Below are 13,194 nucleotides of genomic sequence, written 5' to 3' on the forward strand. Positions count from 1 at the left end.
TGTGTCAATGTCCCTGCCTATGCAATTAGGCTACGATTTTCCTTGCTTAGTATGGCCATCAAGAGTTAGTGCTTGTAGGATACTAGGCAGTTCTCAGAAGACAGACTATTGCACTTCCTAATAAGTTTTATAAAGGAAACAATGACATCTATAAAGCAGATGACTGCCCTCAACCCTATTTTTTTCTCTAGATTTATGGCTACCTTTTTCTTAAAGCACAGTTATATACTTCTCTTTCTTTGGCTGATGGAGCATTGGACAAACTCTCTCAATGCAAAGTTTTTTCTAATTCCTCTTGAGCATCAGATCTTCTAAGCTAAAAGGCCAATTTTTTCTCCCACAAACTGCAGTAAGATTTTGGCTTATGATTTCTTATGCCAGTTTTGGAATTCCACACATAGATGGACAAAAAGATCCACCTTCTTTCCTAACCCTAACTTACCATCGAAAATGGTTTATTGCTGAGTCCTTTAAACAGGGTTGTAATAGTCCCTTGAAAAAGGTGAAAAGCACTGATGCTGGCTCTTTGACTTAAGCTCCATGTGAGGATCTGTTAGGATAGCAATAGTGACTGTTTTTATTAGTGAAGGAAAACACAGATTTTTTTTTTCCCCCTGTGTGAAGACACACTTGGCCATATCCCAGGGGTTATGGGAGAGAGAACAGAACAGCAGGGCATTTCAGAAGGAGACATTCCAGGGGTACCACTGAAATGATTCAAACTGTAATTAACTATCCCTGGCTACCTCAAAATACAGGTGCATGTGCATTTGGGAATGAGATGAGTATCAAATTGCAAACTGAGTCACTTGACAAGCTTGTTTTACCCTTCCAATTATGCAAGCAAGTTTGTGACTCAGCATCTATACAAGTCTATCCTTCGCTGACAAGACAAATTGTTTCTGCAGATGAGTCAGTCAGAGCAGCCCTTTTCACAGTGGTAAATTCAGCAGGCAGCCACAGGATGGAAAAGATTGTGGAGCCTTTTTTCTGTATGCAGTTACCTACGTGAGATAGAGTAAATATGTTTTAAAGGAGAATAATCTTCAGCTCATCTTCACACAAGGAACTAATTAAATGGGAGAGAGAAAAGCTGTCATGGGATTACACTGATCAGTGTTCATGGTCCTTTAACTAAAAGAGAATAGATTTTTTTTTCTTATAGTGTTTTCTGTTGCTACTGTTGTGTCTTTATCCCTTGCTTATAAAAATCATCCAGCAACTTGCTGCAATGGCAGCTGTAGTTGAGAATGGATTTATTTAATTGTCTTTGACGTTTCTTTCAACGGTTGCAAATAATTTCCTACATGTTGGAGTGTGACAGGGGTGGAGGTGTCATGCTAATTACAGGCAGTAAGAGACTCATGCACATATTGGCATGGGAATCTCTGCCCCAGCCTGCTCCTGGAATGTTGACTTTTTTTGCTGGCACATCTGGAACCCACAATAATCTTTCCTCACCCTTCAGGCTTGATTCTCTCGAGGTGCCAGGTAGGAATGACTGTTGCCAATGGTCTTAGCGCTTGAAATACCTAACCCTTAACACCTGCTGACAGAGCCTCTAGGCTGCATTTGGAGCTGAAAGTGAAGAACTCATGGGGTAGACTGCACTTCCCTCTCTCTGCCTGTAAGAAATATATCCCATTAATCCTGTTCAAAATCAGGTATCTTCAGGCCCATGTCCAGAGGTGAATGTCACTGACAGCCACGTTGGTTGCTATTATAATCCCACCATGAGGCCATGAATGAGGGCCCACTGTGAACTGCAGTACAAACACCGGAGAACAACTTAGCTAAGGAGCTCATTGTTACATTACACGAGGCTGAAAAAGACAGGGAAAAGGGAACAGAGAGACACAGTTTGCAAAGATTTTAATTTCACACTGAAGACTTTTCCAAAACGTCAAAAATGGGTTTCGGTACCCAGCTGTATATGAATACTGAATGTTCTGTTCTCCACAACAGCTATTCCGACTGCTATATCAGCCATCTTCTACATGATCTACGCACATCCTGTTGTGGCTCCAGATCACAGCCCCAGCACTGACAGTTTTCACAATGACTGGTGCTTTTCTTAAAGCCTCTGTCCCTGCAGCCATTTGAGTATGTGAACATTTCAGCTTTAACTTTCTAAAAGTAAATACCTTCAAACATCATACAAAAAAATACTTCGAAACATTTATGAAGAAAATCAAATACAAACTAAGTGAAATACAGAATCTCAAAATGCAAAAATAAAAAAAAAGAAGAAAGCAAACAACATATGTTAATTAAAAATGACAGAAAAAAAAAATCACCATTTTAAAAGCTTAATTAAAAATTTCCAGGTTCAGGTGATTTCTGAATGCCTGGGTTTAACAACACTTTCTCCATCAGTTTTGGGGATTTTGTATGGCACAAGGTTTCTCGGTTTGCATGCTGCTGAGGAGGTGGGAAGAAATCACAGAATCACAGAATGGTCAGGGTTGGAAGGGACCTCTATTCCAACCTCCTGCTAAGGCAGGTTCTCCTGCAGCAGGTCACACAGGATCACATCCAGGCGGGTTTGGGATATCCCCAGAGAATAAGAGTCCACAGCCTCTCTGGGCAACCTGTTCCCATGCTCTCTCACCCTCAAGGTCTTCCTTAGATTCCAATGGAGCTTCATGTGTTACAGCTCGTGCCCGTTTCCCTTTATCCTGTCACTGGGCACCATGAGAAAGAGCCTGGCCCATCCTCTTGACACCTGTCCTTCAGAGATCTGTACGCATTGATAAGATCCCTCTCAGCCTTCTCTTCTCCAGGCTGAACAGGCCCAGCTCTCTCAGCCTTTCCTCACCAGGGAGATGCTCCAGCCCCCTCACCACCTCTGGACCCTCTGCTGGACCCTCTCCAGTAGCTCCCTGTCTCTCTTGAACTGGGCAGCCCAGCAGGGGACACAGCACTCCAGATGGGGCCTCACCGGGGCAGAGCAGAGGGGGAGGATCACCTCCCTCGGCCTGCTGGCCATGCTCCTCCTCACAGCCCTCTGAGCTCTGCCGTTCAGCCAGTTCTCAACCCACCTCACTGCACACTGGAGGGCTGGGAGAGAGAGCTCTCACTTGCTGTTTAGAGGGTAGTTCTCTATTCCAAAGCCATCACTTTGAAAATAAAAGCCCCTCCACTAATGTGATTAGTTACTTCTTCAGGCTGAAAATAGAGATAGTAATAGTCTGCCAGGTGAATTGAAATTGCTTGTGTGCATTACATTTTTGTAATGGGAAAGGTTTGTTCATGTCATCCATTTCTAAATAAAATGGAGTAATAATAGTAAATGTAACAAAAGACTATCCAAACTGCAGCTATATTCTGCGCACATTTTTCTTTGGGTGTCTTTCCTTCATTCACCTCAGATAAACTGTTGCAGCTAGTACAGGTATTAATTGTGTTCAATAAGGTGTACAAAGTAGCAATGATGAAAGATACAATTTTAAATAGGCGCTAGAAAAGTTCTCAGAAATGTACACAAGCTTAAATTAGAAGAAATTGATTTGACCGTTGGGTAGCTCTGTATATCATATCACTGTCTTCTTTCTATGTGCAGGGAATAGTAAGGACAGAGGAGGTGACTTTCCTTTTTTTAAGGCTGACTCTTGAAGCTGCTTAATGCAGCTGTTTCTTTTTTTATCTGCGACGTATCATGTTTTAAAAATACTGATTTCTTCAAAACAGTACTTAAAAATGTTCTGTACCGGAAGCCCATCTGTAACCAGCTTTTCCCCCCTCCACCTTCCCCCCTACACACACATGCACAAGTATTCATCATTTCTCCTGCCATTCACATTGGTGTCAACATCTTTATCTCAACAAAAATCTGTCATCTGTGCTCTGCACAGATGGGAAAACTCACATGTTGATGCACAGCAAGTCAGTTCATAAAAGCAAAAAATAACAGCAGAAGCATAGAGCCACTGGTATCAGGGAGTCATCAACTCTTTTATTTGGTATGTGTTATACTAATTAATGTTGCAAAATTTCTGGCTGTGGATTGCTTGTGGGGCAGACAGCAAAGTAGAGAGGGGTCAGCAATGGATATTTAGGAAATTAACATCCTTACAGAAGGAAGAACGTAACGGTTCTTTCTGTGCATCTCTAGGAAAAGCCAAACCAGTAACTGCCTGTTAACCACTTGTTTCTAAACTTGGGTTGGGAACTTCCTCATCTCAAATGAGAAATGTACATAAGCCTCTTGCATTTACTGTAAAAATTAAAGCTTTCACTAATAAGGCTCTACAACATATCTCACTTTTCAGCTTTATCAAAGTATCGTTGTTTATTACCTTTAAGGCAGATAGAACACAATTTTCACACCACCAAGCACCACAGAGAAATTGATGTGTTCAAAGCGCAGCTCTTGATAACTCAGCATGTGTCATCTTGCTTGCTGGTTTCATTCTTGGGAATGCCTTGTTTGTCACAAGCTGAAAATTGTTTAATTCACCAGATCCTCAAAATAAAAAAGTAAACTCAGAATGTTGAGACTTGGCAAGGTATAAGCCACTAGAAGCAAGGTATTTATAGCCAGGACTGGGCAATGTTAGGAGTGTATAGTGATAACCATCCCATCCATGCATTTTGGCATATGATTTGGGAGCTTGAAAGAGAACTGTTGATTTTGGAAAGCAAATATGCAAGGAGTACAAGCAGAAAGCGGTTATCTGTTTTAGAGTGTAATATTTATCATTATGTTATTGCTAAGCCACTGTCCATCATCTTTGAAAGGTCATGGAGGACGGGAGAGGTGCCTGAGGACTGGAGGGAAGCCAATGTCACTCCATCTTCAAAAAAGGGCAAGAAGGAGGAGCCAGGAAAATACAAGGCAGTCAGCCTCACCTCCATCCTTGGAAAGGTGATGAAACAGCTCATCATGGAGGTCATCTCTAATCATGTGGAGGAAAAGAAGGTTATCAGGGTTAGTCGATGTGTATTCACCAAGGGGAAATTTATTAGGGACCAACCTAATAGCCTTCCATGATGGAGTGACTGGCTGGGTAGATGAGGACAGAGCGGTGGGTCTTGTCTACCTTGACCTCGCAAGCCTTTTGGCACTGTCTGCCATAACATCCTCAGAGGGAAGCCCAGGCAGTGTGGGTTGGATGAGTGGACAGCGAGGTGGGTTGAGAACTGGCCGAACGGCAGAGCTCAGGGGGCTGTGACCAGCGGCGCAGTCAGGCTGGAGGCCTGTGGCCAGCGGTGTGCCCCAGGGGTCAGTGCTGGGTCCAGTCCTGTCCAGCTTATCCACCAGTGCCCTGGGTGCAGGGACAGAGCGCACCCTCCGCAAGGCTGCTGGTGGGACAGACCTGGCAGGAGCGGCTGATACAGCAGAGGCTGCGCGGCCCTTCAGCGAGACCTGGGCAGGCTGGAGAGCTGGGCAGAGAGGAGCCTAATGCAGTTCAACAAGGGCGAGTGTGGGGTCCTGCAGCTGGGGAGGAACAGCCCCCTGCACCAGTACAGGCTGGGGCTGACCTGCTGGAAGGCAGCTCTGTGCAGAAGGACCTGGGAGCCCTGGTGGACAGCAAGTTGCCCACGAGCCAGCACTGTGCCCTGGTGGCCAAGGCCAGTGGGATCCTGGGGGGCTGTGAGGAGGAGCATGGCCAGCAGGCCGAGGGAGGTGATCCTCCCCCTCTGCTCTGCCCCGGTGAGGCCCCATCTGGAGTGCTGTGTCCCCTGCTGGGCTGCCCAGTTCAAGAGAGACAGGGAGCTACTGGAGAGGGTCCAGCAGAGGGTCCAGAGGCGGTGAGGGGGCTGGAGCATCTCCCTGGTGAGGAAAGGCTGAGAGAGCTGGGCCTGTTCAGCCTGGAGAAGAGAAGGCTGAGAGGGATCTTATCAATGCGTACAGATCTCTGAAGGGTGGGTGTCAAGAGGATGGGGCCAGGCTCTTTCTCATGGTGCCCAGTGACAGGATAAAGGGAAACGGGCACGAGCTGTAACACATGAAGCTCCATCGGAATCTAAGGAAGACCTTGAGGGTGAGAGAGTATGGGAACAGGTTGCCCAGAGAGGCTGTGGAGTCTTATTCTCTGGGGATATCCCAAACCCGCCTGGATGTGATCCTGTGTGACCTGCTGCAGGAGAACCTGCCTTAGCAGGAGGTTGGAATAGATGATCTCCAGAGGTCCCTTCCAACCCTGACCATTCTGTGATTCTGTGACCTCTGCAAACAATCAGTGAAGAATCCTGTTACAGCAGAAGCAACATATTTTTTAAAAAATGTGCACTTTTAACAAATAAGGAAATCTTCCAGACATAGAAATTAATTTCTTATCATTATTTAATTTCTTGTCCCATTCTCTCCAGGCTAATGCAATCTCGAACATTTTTTTTCTCTGAAATTGTAATTACTGGATAAACCAATATAGTGAAGAATAGAGGAATTTCTGAAAAAAAAAAGAAAAGAGAAAAGAAAAGAAAAGAAAAGAGACACACCTCTCATTTTATCATCTTTCTGGGTGTATGTTGGATTTTTGTATTAAAATTGTTGCATCCCCTTGTTTGTGCAATATTCATATCTTCACTCTTCTACCTTAAGAGTCAGTAGAAATGTAAAAACTAGGTTGTATCTTACAGTGGGCAGCCACTGTTCCTCTCTCGGTCCAGCAGTCTCCCAGTCTCCCGTTTTATGGAAGAGGAGTCGCTGCAAGTCCAACCCTGACATCCAGTGGCCACCGCGGCTCATGACACGCACCTGGTGACCGTTTGAAACCTGGCTGGAAGTGATACGGTTTTACTCTCCTAATAGATTATTTCAGCACTTAAACTAACACATTTGTGTGATTTCCCTAAGTAAGCATCGGTTGTTTCAGACTAATTATTTGTCAACATGACTTCAGAGACCAAGACATATAAATTAATCTGATAATTATATTTAATAGTATTCAGTACAAAACCCTTAAAATATCCTAAAATGCTAAATTGTTCAGGAATCCTAATTGCACAAGCATATTACCACTGAATAATACTTCTCTATTGATATCTCTACCTCTGTGCACACATGCATATTTACATACGTTCTCTCCCTTTACCCCAGTCCCTTAGTATTCCTAAACTTCAAATAAAAGTGCCCCAGTGCAGGCATCTATTTTGCATGGACCTAACAAGAATAACAAGGCCCAACAACAGATATTATTTTTGTGTGGAAGAAGAAACAAAGATAAAGTGAATGTAATTGAACATAATTCTTCAAAGCTAGCAGCTGAAACTTTGTATTTTTCAAGTGAAACTTTAAGTTAGGTAATCATTTGTAAGTATTTGTTACTCACCTGTTGGGTGGTAATTTTACTACCTATTTTTTCTTCCTAGTATTGGTAAGCTTGTCTAGTATTTTTATAGGAGTTTTTGATCAAAGCCAATATAGAATGAAATTTTGGTACATATTTTCTTAGAGCTCTGGATGCCTGAATGCAATGTTTTAATCTGGCCCACTATCAAGCTTCCTGAAAATGTCACATTTACACTTCCCTTTCAGGGTGTTTTTTTGAACTAGAACTTGAATGCCTGTTTGATTTAATGCAGCTATTACTCCTAGAAACTCCTGCAACAGCTGCAAGAGGTGGATAAGCTTCTAGGCATCTTTTCTATTCCAAAGACTGATTATTTTAATCAATACATCTCCTGGCCTAGAGTTTCCAAGACGATAACTTCCAAACAGCACTGAGATCAGTCCTACGTGCCACTGTTGGCATTGAACATCTACAAAGCGTTAGCATCCTTCATACCATCTTGCTCTTTACAAAGATACCATTTACAAAAGAAATGAAAGCTTTCCCATGTTCAGAGTATGTCTTTCTTTGACTTTCTATATACCATCATACACAGAAACTCCTGAGGAGTTGCATTTGTTTGTTTTTTTCTCTTGGTCTCTGCAGAAGGAACCACAGAATACAACTGCTGTATCCAGCTGTGTGAATGGCTCCCTGCTAAGTAAGCCTTGATAGCAATGACTCAACAGATCCTCATAAAAATAATAATAATAAAAATATAGTCCTAATTTAGATTTTTGCACTAAAGGGTAAGGACAGTTCAGGACGTTGTTTTGATGTTGCTTTCTGTGACCTTGGTTTTGTAAGACATTCGCTTTTAAACAAGTGGTTTATAATCATCCAGGTTTTCACAAAACACTTCTGTGGATTTCTTTTGACTACAGGGTGTTTACAAGGACAGGAAGAAATAGCAAATAGCTCAGTGTCTTATGGGAAAAATTCTGGCAACGTGTCTTTCCTATTTTAAAACAAGTAATTAAAACCACTACTATCATATGAAAGCATGAATCATTTCATGCATTTCAAACAACATTATGTAAGCTCTTGAATAGAGCTGGAGAAGATAGACTGCTTATTTGGTTGATGATAAAATTTATTTCGAGCTCCACTTTGACCAAAGAAGATAGGCAATGCAATTTATCATTTTGTGTTCTTTATACCTGCTTGTGAGTTTAATGTTCATAGAAAACACTACCTGCATTGCCAAAGAATATTTTTCAACAGCAATAATTTTGGCTTAAATCCCTTGACCCTGCTCACCTTTCACCTGACTGGGGAAAAGTAACCAAGAGCTCTGCACCTTGCAAAGCATCAGAGATCGGACCTACAGCACTTTTCCCCTGCTGCATGTAATAGAAGCAACCTTCCCAAACTACTTATTTCAGGAGGGCCCACAAATACCGTGCCCTTTTGCGGCCTTTCTGTAAGTGGACTTCTTGTATGAAAGCCACCGTAGGAAGCGCTGTGTTGCCCGCCAGCCAAGCAAAGGGCTAGCAAACAGGAGTGCTGGCTTGCTTTTGGCACCTCCTGGCTGGTTTTTTGGTAGCTTTTTCCTTTTTTCAGCACCAGACTTCCTGCAGCACTTGTTTAGGAAGCAGAACTGAGATGCAGTTTGTACAGAGACAGTGTCAGGAGGTGGGATAAGCTGTGCCCTGAAGTGTGAGCCTCAGGGTTTTGCTCTCCAATTTTCTTAAGTCTCCTAGCAAATGAAGACTTTCTGATGTTCATCCCTATGACCGATTATCTACGTATTTTGTAGCCAAATTTGATAGCACATGCCCCTTTGATTCTCAGGTGAATTAAGCAGCAGTTACAATATCAAAGCCGTACCTTTGCTTTACAAATCAACTTGACTCCCCAGGCTTTGCGTGGCGGCTCAGCGGAGCGCCAGACCCGAGGCTCAGGCCTGCACCCGCCGAGGCGCCGAGCCCGCGGCCAACCCTCAGCGACTGGCTTCACAGTTAACGGCGTGTTACACATGCCGGCCCGAAGCTGCAGCTGTCGTTGGGCTTACTGTTGGGATTACTCAACTGAAGTAACTACGCCAGCAGCAAAGTATTTTATTACAGATCGTATCTGTAGTTAATGGCACCAGGGCCCAGCCTGGGCCCTCTGCCCCCCTCGCTGCCCCGGGCCGGGCCCGCTGCCGCCGCAGTCCGTCCGGCCGCGGGCGGGGGCAGACGGCCGCTCCCGGCAGACCCTGCGCGCGCTCCCGTCGTGCACCGCGTCGGGGAGGCACCCGCCGTCCGCGGGTTTCACTAATTTCCGTTCGAAGCGGCCGGGGGAGCCGTGAGTAACCGCTGCCGGCCCGGCGGGGTTTGGCTGCCGCGCCCTGGGCGGAAGAGGCGCCCGGCGTCACTTCCGCTCTCCATTTCGCGCCGCGCCTGGCCGCAGCGCCCGCGCCGCCGCCGCCATGACGGACCGGTACACCATCCACAGCCAGCTGGAGCACCTGCAGTCCAAGTACATCGGGACGGGCCACGCCGACACCACCAAGTGGGAGTGGCTGGTGAACCAGCACCGGGACTCGTACTGCTCCTACATGGGCCACTTCGACCTGCTCAACTACTTCGCCATCGCCGAGAACGAGAGCAAGGCGCGCGTCCGCTTCAACCTCATGGAGAAGATGCTGCAGCCCTGCGGGCCGCCCGCTGACAAGCCCGACGAGTCTTAGCCCGGCCCGGCAGGCCCCGGCCCCGGGCGGCGTGCTGTGGGGGCGGGGTGGCCGCAGCGGGCGGCGGTGGCGCAGAGGCCCCCTGCGTGCGCGGCGCGGTGGCGGCCCGGCCCGGCCCGGCTGTGCTGCGCTGGGCCGCCTGCCCGCATGCCGCCCGAGCCCGGCCCCGCGGGGCAGCGCTGCGCCCACGGCGGGTCCGAGGAGCTGCCTTTGGGCACAGCCAGCGTGGGCGTCTGCGGGCCGCTGCCCTCGGGGTCCCACCGCGTTCGAAGGACTCTGTGACGGGGAGAAGCCTTGTAAAATGCCTGCTTCTGGACAGCGTCGTCTCTCTCCACTGTGTAGCGGCTCGGATTTTTAAAATGGAAAATAATAAAACTTACTGGGCATTTCTAATGTTTTTGTGCGGTAATCTGCCAATAAGAGCTCTTTGTTCTGAAAGGAGTGCTGATTACTCAGTCGATAAAACCAGCCGAGGTGCAAGACTCATATACTCCACAGATAGCGTTTTCCCAGCCGGGCTGATTGGTGCTTGCTTTCCAAAACTTTGGAGGAAAGAGAGCAGGCTTGCTGACACTCAGAAGGATTTGATTTGTTGTTGGCATTTATTTTGTGGGGCAGTTTGTGGTACAGTGTAAGTCACTTGCTGTAGTGCTTTAAAACTCCAATGTGGCTTTTCTTTAAATACCATTTTCATGTTTCATCTTCCTTCCTGTACTTTGAGTATACCGAACCTTGATTCTCTCTGATCCAACTTAGCTTTTTTTTTTTTTTTTTTGCACTAATGCTCTCTAGTAATCTAGTGTTTACAGGGTTTTTTCTACATTACACTAAAAAGCGTGTTAATGTAGGGCTAGACTGTTGATATGAAATAGGAACATAAGTTGTACTGTTACTATGAATTAAAATGGCTTGAGGTGACAGATCAGACTGCAAACTGAACTGATTCTGATTTTGATTTGTCACTTAAAACAGGCTTTCTGTTCACTTATTAGAGTAAAATTAAAATCTGACTTCCAATGAATGGGAAGAGTAAAAGTTGATTTCTCCAAGCAGTATGTCTTAAGTGCTCTCACTTCTGATATGGAGCATTCATTGTAACTTGTGGGTGGTGGTCTGTTTGTGGGGGTTTGGTTTTGTTTTTTACATTGGAATGAAAAGTTCAGTGTTTTCTCATCCTATTAAGACTGTGTGCAAGCTAAGCAATATCTTTTTCCTTCAATGTGATCTCAAAACATTCTTTATTGAGTCTTGCAAAACTTAAGCTATCCGTAATACTGTTACGAAAAGTACAAGCTCCTGAGGCCACGTTCAGGTCAGTATATCAAACTTCTGAAGAATTCAAAGACTGCATTTTCCCAACTTTATTGCACATACTAAGATGAGGGCATGGGTGAAGTGGTCCTAAATAAATTTTACCTGCAACTTTTGTGGGGAACTACTGTGATTCCCAATAAATAAGAGGGATTTGTAGAAAACTTGTTTCCAGTTTTCATGCAAGCTGGGGCAGGTAATTTGAAGAGCATCTGTTCCTCACATACTGAGGTCCATGGCTGAAAGATTTTTCCTTACCTTGAGTTCAGGCACTTGTAGGAATTTAATGCAGTTTTGCAAAAATTGAGCAAAATTTGTATCTAAATCAAGCAATGTTACTGTTACTCTTAATAAAAGTCTGTTCTATGACTGAATCTTAGAAACCTGCCTTTTCCCTATACAAATATGGGACATGAAATAGGGTGGCATGAGAGAGTCCATTTTGTGAGAGTACATTTTGAGAGAGTTTTTGTGAAGTCTTGAATCTCTTACCTCTGAAGAGAACACAGAAACTGCGACTTAATCTACTCCTGCATAAATTAGAACTTTAAAAACATTTCAAGGAAGATTTCGTTGAGTGTAAACTGCTAACAGTTAACTCTATCCATGGTTATTAATACATTGTAAAATGTGAGCAACAAATAGGGCACATAAGTAAATATTAATACCCCCTTGCAGGCCAACTCTTTGTTAGAAAGGCCAAACACCCTTCGGGGGCAAGTCAGAGCTACATGGTGAGTGAACTTCCTGGTTCAGCTGAGTGTACTCGCTCGAATCCCAGTTAAGCATGTACTTCTGTTTTAGTGTGGTCGGAAAAGGTTTTTAGAGTGTCTGTACAAAGTAACGATTGTGAAACATTGCACTTCCCAAAGAAATAGGAAAAAAAATGAAGGGAAGTTAGAATTCCTAAGAATTCAAGATAAACTTGCAGAGAACTGGGAGACACTGATGAGCGTGTTTCTGGACTATGGTCTTTTCCAGACTCCCAAAGCATTTTTAAAACCAATGAAAGCAGTGAGCTCTTTCACATTTTGGTCCCGGAAAGGGTAAAGCATCCGAAGAATAGAGTTAGTTACCTGTCCTACTGGGACACATCTGTTTTACCTCTATCCTGAGTGAAAGGTGAACAGTACATTTTGTTTATAAATTGGCTTGATGTTTGCATGATCTTTTTCCATCCAAGCAGTGTGGCTTTAACTGGGCTTCCCACTGTCACCTCTGGCTTATTTTCCTGAGTTTCTGTAACTTAATTTCACATAGTGTGAAGTGAGAGAGATATAAACGATTTCCAACACAATGTACACCTTATTTTGTAAGAAGGAATTTCACCTGCTTTTGTTCTGCTAGGTAACATATCTTTTTAAATTCTCTGTACAGCAGAATATGTATGCCATTTTAATTAAAAATTTCTAATTATATATAGTGTTTAATTACTGTTTAGCTAAGGATAGAATACTGAAACAATGATATCTTAAAATGTATGATACAGTGATTAGTATGGGGATGGCAGGTGAAAGGGGAAAAGTTTGCTTTTGGTGCCTTATTTATGTATGATTCAAGAGAAGAAGAACCAAGCTTGACTCTGACAGAAAAAGCATGCAAAGCTTCATGCTGAGATGGTTTGGCTTACTTATAAATGGGTTATACTTAATCCAGAAAGTAATACCATGGAAGTGCACTATCACCTTCATTTTAAATTATGGTTGTTACCATTCCCTTGGTAATCTGGCTGTCTCTTACACCAGGTAGCGTAAGTGTGAGATTTATGAATTATTTTATAAATTAAGAAATCTTGGCAGTTTATTCGATTTCTATATTCCATTTACCTTTCATTCATTTTAAGTGATTTTTTCTTTTTTTTTATGCTACACCAGAGGGCAGCAAATGATGCTGCTATTCAACTGAAGGCACAGATGGCTAATGGAATTGCAT

General features: G+C 44.1%; 1 protein-coding gene across 1 annotated transcript; it reads left to right on the forward strand.

The window, feature by feature from the left end:
- Positions 1–9,558: 9,558 nt before the first annotated feature.
- On the forward strand, positions 9,559–11,636 carry SF3B5 (splicing factor 3b subunit 5). The gene has a single exon (XM_037392566.1). It carries the CDS (start codon positions 9,691–9,693, stop codon positions 9,949–9,951), a length of 261 nt encoding a protein of 86 aa, XP_037248463.1. The 5' UTR covers positions 9,559–9,690; the 3' UTR covers positions 9,952–11,636.
- The last annotated feature ends 1,558 nt before the right edge of the window (positions 11,637–13,194 follow it).

The sequence above is a fragment of the Falco rusticolus genome, chromosome 6 (genome assembly GCF_015220075.1).
Source record: "Falco rusticolus isolate bFalRus1 chromosome 6, bFalRus1.pri, whole genome shotgun sequence".
Classification (NCBI taxonomy): domain Eukaryota; kingdom Metazoa; phylum Chordata; class Aves; order Falconiformes; family Falconidae; genus Falco; species Falco rusticolus.

What these genes read in the sequence shown, in the direction of transcription:
- SF3B5 (XM_037392566.1), top strand. Translation starts at nt 9,691, where the DNA reads ATGACGGACCGGTACACCATCCACAGCCAGCTGGAGCACCTGCAGTCC.